Source organism: Oncorhynchus gorbuscha, linkage group LG05, assembly GCF_021184085.1.
Source record: "Oncorhynchus gorbuscha isolate QuinsamMale2020 ecotype Even-year linkage group LG05, OgorEven_v1.0, whole genome shotgun sequence".
NCBI classification, from domain to species: domain Eukaryota; kingdom Metazoa; phylum Chordata; class Actinopteri; order Salmoniformes; family Salmonidae; genus Oncorhynchus; species Oncorhynchus gorbuscha.
The window spans coordinates 52,407,819-52,427,804 of record NC_060177.1 but is presented as its reverse complement, the minus strand read 5'-3'; the positions used below and the strand labels follow the sequence as shown (position 1 = coordinate 52,427,804).

At 42.5% G+C, this 19,986-nt stretch overlaps 1 protein-coding gene across 3 annotated transcripts in view; it reads right to left on the bottom strand.

The window, feature by feature from the left end:
• LOC124036022 (PHD finger protein 19-like) overlaps positions 1-14,130 on the bottom strand; it is a 42,489-nt gene extending 28,359 nt beyond the window's left edge. Inside the window, exons 1-8 of one of the 3 annotated variants that reach the window (XM_046350074.1) lie at positions 13,912-14,129; positions 12,720-12,933; positions 12,372-12,453; positions 9,071-9,166; positions 7,718-7,812; positions 7,309-7,457; positions 6,524-6,619; positions 4,748-4,816 (exon numbers count right to left, since the gene is read on the bottom strand). In XM_046350074.1, coding sequence (XP_046206030.1) covers positions 4,748-4,816; positions 6,524-6,619; positions 7,309-7,457; positions 7,718-7,812; positions 9,071-9,166; positions 12,372-12,453; positions 12,720-12,902 — 770 coding nt within the window. In that variant the 5' untranslated portion in view covers positions 12,903-12,933; positions 13,912-14,129. Of the gene's footprint in view, positions 1-4,747; positions 4,817-6,523; positions 6,620-7,308; positions 7,458-7,717; positions 7,813-9,070; positions 9,167-12,371; positions 12,454-12,719; positions 12,938-13,911 lie in introns of all 3 variants that reach the window. The other 2 variants (XM_046350073.1, XM_046350075.1) reach the window with 2 other exon arrangements.
• Positions 14,131-19,986: the final 5,856 nt, after the last annotated feature.

Sequence of the window (19,986 nt, the reverse complement as noted above, 5' to 3'; positions counted from 1 at the left end):
GGTTCGTTCCCCTTTTTCTCTCTCCCTCCCTCTCTCTCTCTTCTCTCTATCGTTCCGTTCTTGCTCCCAGCTGTTCCTATTCCCCTAATCAATCATTTAGTCTTCCACACCTGTTCCCTATCTTTTCCCCTGATTAGAGTCCCTATTTCTCCCCTTGTTTTCCGTTTCTGTCCTGTCGGATCCTTGTATATTGTTCACCGTGCTGTGTCTTTGTATCGCCCTGTCGTGTCGTGTTTCCCTCAGATGCTGCGTGGTGAGCAGGTGTCTGAGTCTGCTACGGTCAAGTGCCTTCCCGAGGCAACCTGCAGTTTATGATCGAGTCTCCAGTCTGTTCTCGTCATTACGAGTGGAATTGTTCTTTATGCTTTATTTACCGCTCCGATTTGTCTAGGAGTATTGAATATTTACTTTACTGGATTAAAGACTGTTTTCGCCAAGTCGCTTTTGGGTCCTCATTCACCTGCATAACAGGCTCTCTCATACCGTCCCTGGGAGGGGTGCGTCACCTGAGTGGGTTGAGTCACTGATGTGGTCACTCTGTCTGGGTTGGCGCCCCTCCCTTGGGTTGTGCCGTGGCGGAGGTCTTTGTGGGCTATACTCGGCCTTGTTTCAGGATGGTAAATTGGTGGTTGAAGATACCCCTCTAGTGGTGTGGGGGCTGTGCTTTGGCAAAGTGAGTGGGGTTATATCCTTCCTGTTTGGCCCTGTCCGGGGGTGTCCTCGGATGGGGCCCACAGTGTCTCCTGACCCCTCCTGTCTCAGCCTCCAGTATTTATGCTGCAGTAGTTTGTGTTGGGGGGCTAGGGTCAGTTTGTTATATCTGGAGTACTTCTCCTGTCCTATTCGGTGTCTTGTGTGAATTTAAGTGTGCTCTCTCTAATTCTCTCTTTCTTTCTCCCTCTCGGAGGACCTGAGCCCTAGGACCATGCCTCAGGACTACCTGACATGATGACTCCTTGCTGTCCCCAGTCCACCTGGCCGTGCTGCTGCTCCAGTTTCAACTGTTCTGCCTTATTATTATTGGACCATGCTGGTCATTTATGAACATTTGACCATCTTGGCCATGTTCTGTTATAATCTCCACCCGGCACAGCCAGAAGAGGACTGGCCACCCCACATAGCCTGGTTCCTCTCTAGGTTTCTTCCTAGGTTTTGGCCTTTCTAGGGAGTTTTTCCTAGCCACCGTGCTTCTACACCTGCATTGCTTGCTGTTTGTGGTTTTAGGCTGGGTTTCTGTACAGCACTTTGAGATATCAGCTGATGTACGAAGGGCTATATAAATACATTTGATTTGAATTGCCCTCCCCTCTTCCCCTCTTTTACACAGCTGCTACTCTGTTGTTATCATCTCACTTTAATAACTCTACCTACATGTACATATTACCTCAAATAACCGGTGCCCCCGCACATTGACCATTTCTGTATGAACCTCGCTTTGTGCAAGGGGGCATTGTCATGCTGAAACAAGAAAGGGCCTTCCCAAAATTTTTGCCACAAAGTCAGAAGCACAGAATCATCTAGAATGTCGTATTAAGATTTCCCTTCACTGGAACTAAGGGGTCTAGCCCGAACCATGAAAAACAGCCCCAAACCATTAATCCTCCTCCACCAAATTTTACAGTTGGCACGATGCAGGCAGCATTCTCCTGGCATCCACAAAACCCAGATTCTTCCATCAGACTGCCAGATGGTGAAGCGTGATTTATCACTCCGGGGAACATGTTTCCATTGCTCCAGAGTCCAACGGCGGCAAGCCTTACACCACTCCAGCCGACGCTTGGCATTGCACATGGTGATCTTAGGCTTGTGTGCGGCTGCTCGGCCACGGAAACCCATTTCATGAAACTCCAGACGAACAGTTAATGTGCTGATGTTGCTTCCAGAGGCAATTTGGAACTCGCACATGATTTTTACGCGCTACGTGCTTCAGCACTCTGCGGCCCTGTTCTGTGAGCTTGTGTGGCCTACCACTTTGCGGCTGAGTTGTTGTTGCTCCTAGACATTTCCACTTAACAATAATAGCACTTACAGTTGACCGGGGCAGCTCTAGCAGAGCATACTTTTTTAAATATATATATATTTTTTATACCTTTATTTAACTAGGCAATTCGGTTAAGAACACATTCTTATTTTCAATGACGGCCTAGGAAGGGTGGGTTAACTGCCTTGTTCAGGGGTAGAACGACAGATTTTCACCTTGTCAGCTTAGGGGATGCAATCTTGCAACCGTAGTTAACTAGTCCAACGCTCTCACCATTGCACTCCACGAGGAGCCTGCCTGTTACGCAAATTCAGTAGAAGCCAAGGTAAATTGCTAGCTAGCATTAAACTTATCTTATAAAAAACAATCAATCATAAACACTAGTTATAACTACTAATCCAGTTTAGCAGGCAATATTAACCAGGTGAAATTGTGTCATTTCTCTTGCGTTCATTGCACGACTATACCTAACCATAAACACCAATGCCTTTCTTAAAATCAATACACAGAAGTATATATTTTCAAACCTGCATATTTAGCTAAAAGAAATCCAGGTTAGCAGGCAATATTAACCAGGTGAAATTGTGTCACTTTTCTTGCACACAGAGTCAGGGTATATGCAACAGTTTGGGCTGCCTGGCTCATTGCGAACTAATTTGCCAGAAATGTACGTAATTATGACATAACATTGAAGGTTGTGCAATGTAACAGGAATATTTAGACTTAGGGATGCCACCCGTTAGATAAAATCCCGAACGGTTCCGTATTTCACTGAAATAATAAACGTTTTGTTTCAAAATTATAGTTTCCGTATTCGACCATATTAATGACCAAAGGCTCATATTTCTGTGTGTTATTATGTTATAATTAAGTCTGATTTGATAGAGCAGTCTGACTGAGCAGCAGCAGGCCCGTAATCATTCATTCAAACAGCACTTTTGTGCGTTTTGCCAGCAGCTCTTCGCTGTGCTTCAAGCATGGAGCTATTTATGACTTCATGCCTATCAGCCTAATGGCTGGTGTAACCAATGTGAAATGGCTAGCTAGTTAGCTGGGTGTGCGCTAATACCGTTTCAAACGCCACTCGCTTTTAGATTTGGAGTAGTTATTCCCCTTGCGCTGCAAGGGCCGCGGCTTTTGTGGAGCGATGGGTAACGTTGCTTCGAGTGTGGCTGTTGTCGATGTGTTCCTGGTTCGAGCCTAGGTAGGGGCGAGCAGAGGGACGGAGGCTATACTGTGGGACGGAAGCTATAGACTGGCAATACTATAATGCATATAAGAACATCCAATAGTCAAAGGTATATGAAATACAAATGGTATAAAGAGAAATAGTCCTATAAATACTATATTAACTACAACCTAAAACCTCTTACCTTGGAATATTGAAGTATCCTGTTAAAAGTAACAAACTTTCAGGAGGCAGCGTAGCCTAGTGGTTAGAGTGTTGGACTAGTAACTGGAAGGTTGCGAGTTCAAACCCCCGAGCTGACATGGTCCAAATCTGTCAATCTGCCCCTGAACAGGCAGTTAACCCACTGTTCCCAGGCTGTCATTGAAAATAAGAATATGTTCTTAACTGACTTGCCTGGTTAAATAAAGGTAAAATAAATAAAAAAAATGTTCTCATGTTCTGAGCAAGGAACTTAAACTTGAGCTTTTTTTACATGGCACATATTTTACATGGCACATATTGCATATTGGCACATATTACTTTCTTCTCCAACACTTTGTGTTTGCATTATTTAAACCAAATTGAACATGTTTCATGATTTATTTGAGGCTAAATTTATGTATTATATCAAGTTAAAATAAGTGTTCATTCAGTATTGTTGTAATTGTCATTATTACAAATTCAAAAAAATAAAAATCGTCCGATGAATCGGGTATCGGCTTTTTTGGTCCTCTAATAATCGGTATCGCCGTTGAAAAATCATAATCGGTCGACCTCTAGTGTCCACCTACTTTAGGCCATGTCGTGTATTTTTGGAATAAGGCAGAAAACAATTATATGAGTAATAAACATTAGTGATCTGCCGATTCGTAATGTTTGATTTGATTTTCTTACCGATGCATGCTTCATTTGGATCGGTTTGGGCTCCCGCGGACCGTTGCACTTGCAGATTACATATTTGAATCGTGACCGATGCGTATCAGTGAATCGTTACATCCCTACATAATATGGTTGAATCAAACCATATGTTTGACAAATATATATATATATGAGGTTTTGCATGGCAATATTGTCCAATTTGTCAAACACATGGTTTGATTTATATATATATATAAACAAATAAAAATAAATCACACAAAATTCCTTGAAGGCCTGAAAATCTAAAGATGAACTGATTGTAATGTATCTAGAGCTGATAGCAATTAATGAGTGCCGAACCCTCACCTGCAGCATATCAGATAATAAGGTATGAGTATGACAATGTATTTCATCATCTTCATAAATGGAATTCTCAATTATACATCCCTATGGGTTAGCAGATAAGAAATTGGGTTTAGAGTGAGGTGTAAATGTAGTCCTCTTAATCAGAGCTATTGTGCTGCCTGAATCGTTCACAGCACCACTATGTGTATTAACACCAATACAGTGCAATACTGTACAACTTTATCTATCCCTACGACATTATGCGCACAAGAGCACAATCATTGCATACATGCATACATCCTGCACTATACGACACAAATGCCTTTTGTAATTCTTAAAGTACCCCTGAGTGAGCCTCAGAAGTAGGTAGGAAAATAATAGTGGCCATTTACCATCGGAGAGCCAGGCGCTTAATGTACTCCAGTCCTTTATTACACACGGAACAGATGAACAAGTAAAACCTGAAAGAGAAAGGAAGAGAGATCAGAGGAGAAAGCACAGGTCACATGCCTCTAGGGGAAATCAAAATCAATATTGGCCCTCGGTCACCTGGCTACACCTTCGACTTCCATTATATGTCTTATGACTTCCCAGGATTTGCTCTGACCGTAGGGCTGAGCATTACAGTGCATTCGGAAAGTATTCAGACCGCTTCACCTTATCCAAATTTTGTTTCATTACAGCCTTCTAAAATTGACTAAATTTTCATTTTTTCCCCTCATCAATCTGAACAAATATACCCCACAATGACAAACTAAAAACTGTTTAGACATTTTTAGCTAATTTATTCAACAACAAAAAATGAAATATCAGATTTACATAAGTATTCAGACCTTTTACTCAGTACTTTGTTGAAGCACTTTTGGCAGAGATTACAGCCTAAAGTTTTCTTGGGAATGACGCTACAAGCCTGGCACACCTGTATTTGGGAAGTTTCTCCCATTTCTCGACACAATCCTGTCTCGGAGCTCTACGGACAATTCCTTCGACCTCAGGGCTTGGTTTTTGCTCTGACATGCATTGGCAACTGTGGGACCTTATATAGACAGGTGTGTGCCTTTCCAAATCATGTCCAATCAAATGAATTTACCACAGGTGGACTCCAAGTTGTAGAAGCATCAAGGATGATCAATGGAAACAGGATGCACCTGAGCTCAATTTCAAGTCTCATAGCAAAGGGTCTGAATACTTATGTAAATAAGGTGTTTCTGTTTTAATTTTTAATACATTTGCAAAAATGTCTAAAACACATTTTCGCTTTGCCATTATAGGGTATTGTGTAGATTGAGGCAAAACATTAATTTGATACATCTTAGAATAAGGCTGTAACGTTACATTTGGAAAAAGTCAAGGGGTCTGAATACTTTCCTAATGCACTGTATATCAATTGGATTAATTGCAATTGATGTTATAGCGCAATGTTCCAAATGCCTGTATCAAAAGAATCATGTTTTTTCTGGGTTTTTTTCATGAACTTTTTATGTCTTTCTGGTCTCGTCTCCTCGTCACTCTTCTGTGCTGTGTGCACTGTGCACAGGCTATGATGTTCAAACAGTTTGAGATGGACAGGAGGGTGTATTCATAACAGTTACTCTCTTTTCAGCAAGCAAATAGATCCAAGTTGGCTCGACTTTAAATATGAGCTGGCTACTCACTAGCCTGTGCCTACTACTCGAAGTTGGTCATTATTAGTGCATGTGCATGATTCTGGTTACATTTTCTTTAGAAATTGCATTTTCATAGACAGACTTGAAAGCCAAATCAGTGATTACTGTAAAAAAGCAGGTTAAACTATTTTGATTAAAAAAATTATTAGTGGGTTTTATGGTTGTGGAAGGCTTATAGTTAGCCGAGGTAGAATTTTACATGCAGTGTATTGACCTTTACGTGGATGTGGATTTAAGGCAGCCCCCCGCACCTCACTGATTCAGAGCAGTTGGGTTAAATGCGGAAGACACATTTCAGTTGTACAACTGACTAAGTATCACCCTTTCCCTTATTGCACAACAAGGCTTATTCAGGGAAAACGTTTTAAAAATTAAAAATATACAGTATATCGTAAATCCCCCATGTAAATCCCCCCTAAATATGATTTTTTTAAGGCCATATCGCTCAGCCCTACCGGACCGTGGGAATAAAACCTCTTGTTTGATAACAATGTTACGCACCTATCTCCAAACATCATGGACTCCTGTAGGCACTGGATACAGGCCTCATGGAACCACTGTTGACACCGAAAACACTGCAGCATCTTCAAGTACCACCTGGGTGGAAAGCAGCCATTTAGTGAAAAGTAGTAGTCACTGAATGAGCAACAGAGTGCTAAGAGGCATCTTTCTGAATCAAATACAGCTGTTGTGCCCATCTGAATCAAATACAGCTGCTGTGCCCATCTGAATCAAATACAGCTGCTGTGCCCATCTGAATCAAATACCGCTGCTGTGCCCATCTGAATCAAATACAGCTGCTGTGCCCATCTGAATCAAATACAGCTGCTGTGCCCATCTGAATCAAATACCGCTGCTGTGCCCATCTGAATCAAATACAGCTGCTGTGCCCATCTGTATCAAATACAGCTGCTGTGCCCATCTGAATCAAATACAGCTGCTGTGCCCATCTGAATCAAATACAGCTGCTGTGCCCATCTGAATCAAATACAGCTGCTGTGCCCATCTGAATCAAATACAGCTGCTGTGCCCATCTGAATCAAATACAGCTGCTGTGCCCATCTGAATCAAATACAGCTGCTGTGCCCATCTGAATCAAATACAGCTGCTGTGCCCATCTGAATCAAATACAGCTGCTGTGCCCATCTGAATCAAATACAGCTGCTGTGCCCATCTGAATCAAATACAGCTGCTGTGCCTTCATTGAGTCACAAAACCTGCTAATGGATTTTAAAAGTGTGGATATGTAAATGCTATGCTACAGTGTGTCTAGCCAGCACGCTCACTCTCCAGGTCCTCCACAGTAGCAATAACACTGTTGGTGATTTGTGCGGTGCTGAGAATCCCACTCCAGCTCTGCTGGGTTGTAGGTAAGCACCTGCTTCATGGCCTGCAGTGATTTTGCTATAGCGCCCTTTTTGAGAGCTCCCCCTTTCTGTGAAGAGAAGAAACAGCCACGTCAACATGGTTCGGCAATAGGACAGTGATCTGTAGGACACATCATAGCGAAATGTTTTAAAACAGAAAACAAAAATGTGTTTTCTTATTGGACATGTTTAGATAGTTCCTCTCCATTTCACTCCCTTTCCAAACGTTTTCTCACTACTGAACAAGACCCTAGATAAACAGTAATTTATACATTATATTAGTCAGTTTTGTTTTCCTTGAGCAGGTTGTTCTATTAATAATACTCACCCGCACAGCTAAAGCAAAGATGCACCTCCTGCAAAACCATGGTGACAAATCCATTGAGCTCTCCACCTCTGGCAGGTGGCACTGCTGGTGGTAACCTGGAAAAACCAAAAACAAGAGGACCAAGACCATTTCAGAACAAAACGGGCATTTGGGTTCCTCCCCCGGAACTCCAAAGTGGCGGAGCTGTCTAAGGCACTGCATCTCAGTGCTAGAGGCGTCACTACAGACCCTGGTTCAATTTCAGGCTGTATCACAACTGGTCGTGATTGGGAGTCCCATATGGCGGCACACAATTGGCCCAGCGTCATCTGGGTTAGGGCTTAGCCGGGGTAGGCCATCATTGTAAATAACAAATTGTTCTTAACTGACTTGCCCAGTTAAATAAAGGTTAAATATTTGAAAAATATTGCTTGCCTTGGATCATCTCAAACCCAATAGAAAGAAATGAATGGATTAATGAAAGCGCTACTGCCGGCCGCACTTTCAGCCACATCAATGTGTTATGTTTATCTGAAGGTGGCACCCAACCAACGAGAAGCTTGTAATCCCTTGATCAGCAAATGTTAGAGGAAGCGAGGAGTGGACTCCCAAAGCAATCAATGGGAGAATCTCAATGACATACTCCTCGCGTCCTCTTCTCTCAACCCATTTGATGAGAAAGCCAGAGGTCCCTCCCCTCTGACATTCTCCTTCAATGGGTTTCCAGAAGGAGGTGAGGAGAGAGGATGCAATTGAGATTCTCCCAATGACTTTAATTAAGTGCCATGTAAAAACCGAACCAACGAGACCACAGCCTGAAGACAGGACCTGCAAACCGTAGACTGCAAATGGGACCGGACTCTATAAGACAAACATCCATGGAAAGTACTTAGTTTAACATACACAGGCTTCAGTAAATGATGTTATGAGTCACAGAGGCTTGGTGTGCACTTGCCTTGTCCAACTTGAAAATGTTCAGTTCCACTTTAACTGAACTGTAGAAGATAACTTGATGCAGTAAGGCTACTTTTGATCAAGTTGGACACATTGTCCCCATCTTAAGTTCTGTATGTTGTTCCAGTCCATTTACCACAGTTCAAAGATACAGTTTATGCTTTTAGAGTGGGTGTTAAATCATTAAAAGAGTTAAACAAAGTTATGGAAGTAAATATAGAAGCATACAGAACGCTGTATGCAATAAGCAATGCGATCTCCTCCCACTTAACCATGGCTTGTAAAGAACCAACATCCTCTTGTAGGCTATATCAGGGCAAGATAGATGGGTGTAGCCACACCCTCCTTTAAAGGGGAACTTCATCACTTATATTTTTAATGTTGAAGTGTCAGACTATACATTACTCTACAGTGACTCACCTATTCCACATTTCCCACATATCAGGATCTCATTGTCAGACACCAGCACCATTTCAGAACAAACCGAGCATTTGGGTTCCTCCCCCGGAACTCCAGCTGCATGTTTTGGGAGAGAAGAATAGCATTAGGGTATATTCAATGATGAATGAAGAGCTGGAGTGGGATTCTCAGCTTTCTCATCGTTCAGCTACATGAAACCAACATGTAGACAAAACACGCAAGATATTAAATTAGAAGCAATCGACAGGGAATTACTGACATAAATCAGCTTTTCAATGAAACGTGACAGTTGAAGAGTTTGAAGGACAGCTAAATCCTTTAGGGAAGTATCTAAATATACCATTAAGTGGCCTACTACATAGTAAAAGTGTCGGCTTGCCAATGAAAAAGTGTTAAGGAATAAAGGCCTAAAACAGCTTCATGAGGTTCCACAGAGCTACAGCACAAAATGTCAATGATTTCCCGTTAGGATGTTGTGCAATGCTGTTCAAAGTGGATTACATTACTAATGGCTTTTAGAGCGAGCTTTTGATATGTTGAACCTGTATGGTGTAGATCCATATTATCAGCAGTGGGGCAAAAACTTATTTAGCCAGCCACCAATTGTGCAAGTTCTCCCACTTAAAAAGATGAGAGAGGCCTGTAATTTTCATCATAGGTACACTTCAACTATGACAGACAAAATGAGAAAAAAAATCCAGGACATCACATTGTAGGATTTTTAATTAATTTATTTGCAAATTATGGTGGAAAATAAGTATTTGGTCACCTACAAACAAGCACGATTTATGGCTCTCACAGACCTGTAACTTCTTCTTTAACCTGTTACTCCTACCCCCTACTTTTTCGAACATTCTGTTAAAAATCGCGCAACATTTCAGCGCCCTGCTGCTCATGCCAGGAATATAGTATATGCATATGATTAGTATGTGTGGATAGAAAACACTCAGACGTTTATAAAACTGGTTAAATCACAGCTGTGACTATAACATAACGTGCGTTTTATCGAAAAGCGCAGGAAAATCTGATCACTGAAAATGGAAATATATATCCATCCGCCACTTCAACCTATTGATAAAGGCGAACCACAATAAATGGGGCTGAGGTTACAATACCTACAGCTTCCACACGATGTCAACAGTCTTGTCAGTTGCCTAGGCTTTGTTTCTTGGTCAAACGAAGAAGAGACAAGCCATTTGTTCAAGCCTCCGACTGGATATTTTGGTTGAGATTTACCCGGACATTATTTCCAGACGGACAGCTAAAGAATATACTTCGCCTCGTGATCAATTTGATTGCTTATTAATGTTTACTAATACCTAAAGTTGCATTACAAAAGTATTTTGAAGTGTTTTGTGAAAGTTTATCGTCGACTTTTATCATTTAAAAAAATTACGTTACGTTATAAGACGCTATTTTTTTTAGTTTATCACACAGTCTTCATAGATCGATATCTAGGCTATATATGGACCGATTTAATCGAAAAAAAGACCCAATAGTGATTATGGGACATCTAGGAGTGCCAACAAAGAAGATGGTCAAAGGTAATGAATGTTTTATATTTTATTTGTGCGGTTTGTGTAGCGACGACTATGCTAATTATTTTGTTTACGTCCCCTGCGGGTCTTTTGGGGTGTTACATGCTATCAGATAATAGCTTCTCATGCTTTCGCCGAAAAGCATTTTAAAAATCTGACTTGTTGCCTGGATTCACAACGAGTGTAGCTTTAATTCAATACCCTGCATGTGTATTTTAATGAACGTTTGAGTTTTAACTAATACTATTAGCATTTAGCGTAGCGCATTTGCATTTCCAGATGTCTAGATGGGACGCCTGCGTGTCAGGTAGGAGCAAGAGGTTAAGAGGCTCCTCTGTCCTCCACTCGTTACCTGTATTAATGGCACCTGTTTGAAGTTGTTATCAGTATAAAAGACATCTGTCCACAACCTCAAACAGTCACACTCCAAACTCCACTATGGCCAAGACCAAAGAGCTGTCAAAGGACACCAGAAACAAAATTGTAGACCTGCACCAGGCTGGGAAGTCTGAATCTGCAATATTAGGAAATGGAGCAGTTATTAGGAAATAGAAGACATACAAGACCACTGATAATCTCCCTCGATCTGGGGCTCCACGCAAGATCTCACCCTGTGGGGTCAAAATGATCACAAGAACAGTGAGCAAAAATCCCAGAACCACACGGGGGGGGGACCTAGTGAATGACCTGCAGAGAGCTGGGACCAAAGTAACAAAGCCTACCATCAGTAACACACTATGCCGCCAGGGACCCAAATCCTGCAGTGCCAGACATGTCGCCCTGCTTAAACCAGTACATGTCCAGGCCCGTCTGAAGTTTGCTAGAGAGCATTTGGATGATCCAGAAGAAGATTGGGAGAATGTCATATGGTCAGATGAAACCAAAATATAACTTTTTGATAAAAACTCAACTCGTCGTGTTTGGACGAAGAATGCTGAGTTGCATCCGAAGAACACCATACCTACTGTGAAGCATGGGGGTGGAAACATCATGCTTTGGGGCTGTTTTTCTGCAAAGGGACCAGGACGACTGATCCGTGTAAAGGAAAGAATGAATGGGGCCATGTATCGTGAGATTTGGAGTGAAAACCTCCTTCCATCAGCAAGGGCATTGAAGATGAAATGTGGGTGTGCCTTTCAGCATGACAATGATCCCAAACACACCACCTGGGCAACGAAGGAGTGGCTTCGTAAGAAGCATTTCAAGGTCCTGGAGTGGCCTAGCCAGTCTCCAGATCTCAACCCCATAGAAAATCTTTGGAGGGAGTTGAAAGTCTGTGTTGCCCAGCAACAGCCCCAAAACATCACTGCTCTAGAGGAGATCTGCATGGAGGAATGGGCCAAAATACCAGCAACAGTGTGTGAAAACCTTGTGAAGACTTACAGAAAACATTTGACCTCTGTCATTGCCAACAAAGGGTATGTAACAAAGTATTGAGATACATTTTTGTTATTGACCAAATACTTATTTTCCACCACAATTTGCAAATTAATTAATTAAAAATCCTACAATGTGATTTTCTGGATTTTTTTTCTCTCTCTCATTTTGTCTGTCATAGTTGAAGTGTACCTATGATTAAAATTACAGGCCTCTCTCATATTTTTAAGTGGGAGAACTTGCACAATTGGTGGCTGACTAAATACTTTTTTGCCCCACTGTACATTCATTGAATATGTTGGGTGTAGTACTTTTGACGTTTGACTAATTCACATTTTTTATTGAACACTGTGACAACAACAATATTCTAGTCCCTCTTCACTCACCATGTTGGATGTCTTTCCAGAGAACCCAGAATTTTGAATTATCTTCAAAAGTGACAAAGCAGCTCTGCTTGGAGGCACTCACCTTGAATGGAAAAGTGAAAACAGCCAGTATGAGGCAGGAGGCAAGTTGTTTACAGCAACCTTATTACAGTTTTATTCTCATAGTGTATTACAATAGATTTTTCATAAAACAGGAATAACAGATGTGGTCCCAGAAAACTACAGAGAAACCATCACAGTTTGTGAATAGCGGTATTTGGGTAGTAAATCAAATTAATCCAAACCATTGTGTGGCAGTATACTACAGTATTTGACTGATAACAGGAATGTTTTCTATTGAGCACTTACTCTCTGGACCTTCCCCAGGTAGTATAGGCCATCAGACCATCGACACAGGACATACTGGCCCACGGTCAGGCTGCTCTCCAGGTCTGTGAAGCTCCGCTCCCTCTTCTGGGGTAGACGCTTGGCATCCAGCCCCTTCTTCGGCTCCACACTGCAGAAGTCATCTCTGTATGCTGACTCCAACATGCTGCAGCTGGGCTGTCCACACACTACAACACTTCCTAGGTGAATCAGGGTGTTACATCGTCATTGTGGTAGACACCGTATGTCCTCCTGATCACAACGTTATGGAGGTTTAGTGGTGGTTGAACATCGTCATGTAATTTTGGGGTTGTTGATCACATGTATGTATTATTACTGTGTCATACAAAGCCTACAAAAAAAACATATTTACGACATATGCCCATGCTATCACGAATTCCAGCCCTTCGACATATTTGTTTTAACACCCCTCCCCTGTTCTGAGGCTGATGTCTGATGACTCAATTTTCTCCTGCTTGTAGATCGCAGCACAGCCTACAGGTTTGACTCATCAGCTAACTACAGCCAGCCTGCACATTTGAGTTGGACTTGTCAAAGCAGTCGCAGATTGCAGCACTTGCTCGAGCCAAACAATCGTGCACAGCATTAAAAAGTAACATGACTTACAAACTTGGTAGTAGTTAGTAGGCTATCAAACTATAGCAACTCTCGAATGTAACTTATATCAAACTGATAATAGACTGGTTGATTGGATAAGTTAACGTACATCAATAAGATGATGGGCATATCGCCAGCTCAAGCTGTTTAAAAGTATTTTCTTCTGCAAATCTGATCGGACACTTTTGCATCTCCACAGGATGTCTTCTAGAGTCACAAAACGTTGCTGGCTAAGTCTAAAATGGTATCTATCAAATGGAGCTAACTATAGTAGCAAGCTTGGTAACTGATAAAGTAGCTGCTAGTGAAGTTAGCCTGCTAAACTGTGTTGCAACTGTCAATGCAATGAAACGTATCTGTTGCTTGGCCCTGGGTATAGTGTATCGCATATGCATTAGGAACATATATTTTAGCTTGCTAGCTAAATGTAATCTATAATGAATAATCGATATGAGATTGAGCACGTTACATAAAATACTAGTTTGAGACATAAAAACTAGGAGATACAACAACAAAAACACATCAAATATAGCTCTAATGTATCCAGACTTCTTACCCCCTTGATAAACTTCCAACCCAGGTTCGATAAAACTCGAAATATTGTTGTTGCTGTTGAGTAACGTTCCATTAGCGAGGAGTTGTCTCTTCTTGCAAATATGTGTACAGGCGCTAAAGTTCAAACTCTGCTTGTCGCCATTTTTCACTTTTTCCCGCGAATCATTTAGGTTTTTGCCTTAGCTATGTGATTAACATAAACACATCATCACCATACAGGAAGTTCAATATTCCCTCACAAGGTGCGGAGGAACAGCATTTGTTTTCTTCAAATGAGCCCCTTACGTTTTTCAAATCTCTACATGTATTTTTTTTTTCAATCACATATATTTTCACGCACTATTAGTTATTATCAATGATTGTAATACTATCTACCACTACTACTGATTACGCAACACTGTACTACCACTAGGCTTTTACTACCCTATTCATCATCATCACCACCACCATCATCACCATAAGATTAATAATATATTTTTGTAAAGAATTATGATTTTGAAATGCCTGCAACATGTATTTAACATTACTGTTGCACGATTAAATGTATACATTTTTTATGTAATAAATAACACACAACATTAAACAAATAACATGTTTGGACAAGTCATTTGAGAGGTTTTCAAACCAAATTCCTTGAGAATCCTAGGATTGCTATACTAGCACCCGACGTAAGATTGCGGATTCTGCCCTGTTTATTTGAGCTTACTCTCAAGCTAATAAAAAAAACATGAAATCCAAAGAGATCTCTGTTTACTTCCACTGTGCTGCTGTCTGTTCATGAGGATTTTTCTAATGGCTCTATGCTGAGAGGAAATGTCAGGGATCAACTGAAATGTCCTTTAGCAGATGAGTTGAGGGGACAATTATTTGGCCAATTCTATGCTTTCTAAAAATCAGTTATGCTATATAATTGCTGATATATATATAACTTGTAAGTACTGGTACACAATTGTAAGACTTTTAAAATGATCTTAAATGGTGAATTTTTAAGCAATCTAAATGAAACTAATCGAACACATTGTAATTAGCCTGCATGAGCCTGTGGATATTTATTTTTTTTACCAACTTTTTGGTTAAAAAAAAAACAGTACCAAAAAAAACATGGAAAAAACACCAAAACACCAAGTTAATAAAATGAAAAGTTGATAATTGGCTAACAGTGTCTGTCCCATCTCCCATCACCCCCCCCCCCCTTCTTAGTAGGTACAACCCATTCCTATTCCTCCCCCTACCTACCTACCTACCTACCTACCTACCTACCTACCTACCTACCTACCTACCTACCTACCTACCTACCTACCACTGTTATGCAGGTGAATGAGGACCCAAAAGCGACTTGGCGAAAACAGAGTCTTTAATCCAGTAAAGTAAAATACAATCAAAAAACACAACTTCCACTCGTAATGACGAGAACCGACTGGAGACTCGATCTTGAACAGCAGGTAGCCTCGGGAAGGCACTTGAACCTAGCAGACTCAGACACCTGCTCACCACGCAGCATCTGAGGGAAACACGACACGACTGGGCGATACACAAACACAGCACGGTGACCAATACATACAAGGATCCGACAGGACAGGAACGGAACACAAAGGAAGAAATAGGGACTCTAATCAGGGGAAAGGATCGGGAACAGGTGTGGGAAGACTAAATGATTGATTAGGGGAATAGGAACAGCTGGGAGCAGGAACGGAGAGATAGAGAGAAGAGAGAGCGAGAGAGTGAGAGAGGGAGGGGGAGAGAGAGGGATAGAAAGAGGGAACGAACCTAATAAGACCAGCAGGGGGAAACGAACAGAAGGGAAAGCATAATGACAAGACAATATATGACAAAACATGACAGTACCCCCCCACTCACCGAGCGCCTCCTGGCGCTCTCGAGGAGGAACACTGGCGGCAACGGAGGAAATCATAGATCAAACGGTCCAGCACGTCCCGAGAAAGAACCCAACTCCTCTCCTCAGGACCGTAACGAAAAAAAAAAAACGATAAAAAGGGAAACTAGGGTACTACTCTAAAAAAAAAATGAGACACGGGTAGAGAACTGAAAACTTTAGAGCAAACAGGACCAAACAGGCCAGGAGAGTAACAACTAGGGACAGACTGAGACACAGCAAGGGCAGGAACAAGAACAGGAGAGATGCGATGGCAGGGAACAGACTGAGACCCAGCAAGACCAGGAGCAGAAGCAGAAAAATACGCACAAGGGTGGACCCCATCGTCAGTATCGGAGCGCTGGGACAGAATGGCTCCCACGCCCACCCCCGACGCGTCAACCTCAACAATAAACTGTTTAGTGACGTCAGGTGCAACAAGGATAGGAGCGGAAGCAAAACGCTTCTTAAAGAGATCAGAACAACAATCATACGACCGGTGAGGAGGAAGGGAGTTGGTTCTGGACCGACTGAAGACCGTGCGCAGACCATGATATTCCTCCGGCACTCCTGTCAAATCACCAGGTTCCTCCTGAGAAGAGGGGACAGAACAAACAGGAGAAATAGCAGACATTAAACACTTCACATGACAAGAAACGCTCCAGGAAAGGACAGAACCACTAGACCAATCAAAAGAAGGATTATGACACACTAGCCAGGGATGACCCAAAACAACAGGTGTAAAAGGTGAACAAAAAATCAAAAAAGAAATGGTCTCACTATGGTTACCAGATACAGTGAGGGTTAAAGGTAGTGTTTCATATAATATACTGGGGAGAGGACTACCATCCAAGGCAAACATGACCGTGGGCTCCCTAACTGTCTGAGAGGAATGTCATGTTCCCGCGCCCAGGCTTCGTCCATAAAACAGCCCTCTGCCCCAGAGTCTATTAATGCACTGCAGGATGCTGCCGATCCGGTCCAGCGTAGATGGACCGGTAAAGTAGTACATGTACTTGACGGAGAGGACCGTCTAGTAGCGCTTATCAGTCGCCCTCCGCTTACTGATGAGCTCTGGCCTTTAACTGGACATGACATGACAAAATGACCAGCGGAACCGCAATAGAGACAGAGGCGGTTGGTGATTCTCCGTTCCCTCTCCTTAGCCGAGATGCGAATACCCCCAGCTGCATGGGCTCAACACCTGAGTCAGTGGGGAAAGACGGTAGTGTCGGAGAGAGGGGAGACACAGTTAACGCGAGCTCTCTTCTATGAGCTCGGTGACGAAGATCTACCCGTCGTTCAATGCGAATAGCGAGTTCAATCAAAGAATCCACGCTGGATGGAACCTCCCGAGAGAGAATCTCATCCTTAACCTTAGCGTGGAGTCCCTCCAGAAAACGAGCGAGCAACGCCTGCTCGTTCCAGTTACTGGAGGCAGCAAGAGTGCGAAACTCTATTGAGTAATCCGTTATGGATCGATTACCTTGACATAGGGAAGACAGGGACCAGGAAGCTTCTTTCCCAAAAACTGAGCGATCAAAAACCCTTATCATCTCCTCTTTAAAGTTCAGATAATTGTTAGTACACTCAGCGCTTGCCTCCCAGATAGCTGTGCCCCACTGCCGAGCCCGACCAGTAAGGAGTGATATGACGTAGGCAATCCGAGCTCTCTCTTGAGTATGTGTTGGGTTGGAGAGAGAACACGATATCACACTGGGTGAGAAAGGAGCGGCACTCAGTGGGCTGCCCAGAATAACAAGGTGGGTTATTAACCCTAGGTTCCGGAGGCTCGGAAGAACCGGAAGTAGCTGGTGACACGAGACGAAGACTCTGATACTGTCTTGAGAGGTCGGAGACCTGAGCGGCCAGGGTCTCAACGGCATGCCGAGCAGCAGACAATTCCTGCTCGTGTCTGCCGAGCATCGCTCCCTGGAACTCGAGAGTAGAGTAGAGAGAATCCATAGTCGCTGGGTCCATTCTTGGTCGGATCCTTCTGTTATGCAGGTGAATGAGGACCCAAAAGCGACTTGGCGAAAACAGAGTCTTTAATCCAGTAAAGTAAAATACAATCAAAAAACACAACTTCCACTCGTAATGACGAGAACCGACTGGAGACTCGATCTTGAACAGCAGGTAGCCTCGGGAAGGCACTTGAACCTAGCAGACTCAGACACCTGCTCACCACGCAGCATCTGAGGGAAACGCGACACGACTGGGCGATACACAAACACAGCACGGTGACCAATACATACAAGGATCCGACAGGACAGGAACGGAACACAAAGGAAGAAATAGGGACTCTAATCAGGGGAAAGGATCGGGAACAGGTGTGGGAAGACTAAATGATTGATTAGGGGAATAGGAACAGCTGGGAGCAGGAACGGAACGATAGAGAGAAGAGAGAGCGAGAGAGTGAGAGAGGGAGGGGGAGAGAGAGGGATAGAAAGAGGGAACGAACCTAATAAGACCAGCAGGGGGAAACGAACAGAAGGGAAAGCATAATGACAAGACAATATATGACAAAACATGACAACCACGGGCTCATGTTGTGGACATATCTATGCATAAAACAAGGCGTCAATTACATGTTCTCAGTGATTATGATCAAGCAAAAAGAAAGTGACCTGGAAAGGAGACAGACATGTTCATGTTTAATCCGTGTAACAGACATACCACACAAGATGGTTGACTCGATGCTTACTTACCTTAATGATGCAGAGGGAAAGAGATGAGAACTAGAACTATAATGACCCAACGAAGAGATTTTGTTGTTTGTTTGTTTTTTGACATTCGGGAAATACGTATCTCAACTAACATTTCAGTTGAAAACCTCAACCCTCTAAATAAACAATCTATGATGTCTGTTACACAGGTATTACAGAGAGTGCTTGAATGGTCAGAGAGATATGAGTGCCTTTTCCCACCCTGTTACCATTCAGATACAGCCTTATGCGCACATTGAAGCCGTACCTGGATGTTTAGAATGCTAGAGGAAGTAGAGGACACAAAAAAACGCTGATTCAAACTTGTGCCAAGGTTTCAGTGGACACAAATGTTAATATTGGAGGGAACTTGTCTGTCTGTGTAGTGTTTTAAAGGTGGTACATAAAAAAACAATTTTGTTCAAATGAAGCACTCTCTAATGAAGGCTTATTTTATTCCATGTGCATAGAAGACTGTCCCTGTGAATTGACTGTCCTACACCACTGTTTTTTCCGTTTTAGGTGAAATTGAAAGAATAGTGTACCAGGAGAGTACAGGTTAGGCCTATTCCAATGGCCAGAGATGGCCTCCTTCATTTTGTAGCTAAGGTCAGACAGCCTTCAGATGAAATTACCGCCATAGGAGACCTCCTGGTGGGCGCAGAGGCTTTCTATCAGGGAGCTGATGACAAGATCTTTCCTGGCCAGTCTGTGCTGCTGCTCTGGCACCGACAGGGCAACAACCAATTCAATTTAACTTTATTAATCCCCACAGGGGCAATTAAGAAGTGCATGCGTCAACTATCTTCCCAAATTACAGAAAGGTAGGCTAATACAATCAAGAAAGTCACTTTTCTGATGCTCCTAAATTTCAGTGGTGGAATTGTAGCCTTAGTATTGCTGCACACACCCACTATTCTTGAAAAAAATGAGAATAATAAAATGCTGGTCTGGCTGAACATTGAGGGGGAAGGGAGAGCATCAAATGTCACATCTTGGTTGGAAAAATGGACTGTTGACAAGAATGAATTTCGCCTTCCTGAAAAATATCCATTTATATCCCGCTTCCGCAAACGTTCCTCTCCTACTCTTAAAGTAGAGAGCCTCTTCTCATGTTCATAGAATAACCCCTACCCCCCCCCCCGACACACACACACACAATGAAACAGATTTCATCTTCTAAAGAAGGCATAGTTAGGTTACAAATATCAACATTCTCCACAATAAAGTAGGCTGATACAAACAACAGACATCACGCAGAAAACTGTTGATGTCTGTTGTCAGATGCATCTATTTGGTCCCCTCTATAATTTGTTCTCGCCGAGCTTTCTGAAATGGTATTGTTGTCGCAGGTCTTGACATTGCAGTGTAGCTGAATCGCCTCCATTATCCTGGTCAGATAACACGTAACTAAATATTATGTTTAGGACCTCTCAATTTCAGCTGACTGTCTGATATGTTTGTTTTGAAAATATACAATTACTGCTTCGTTTTGTTT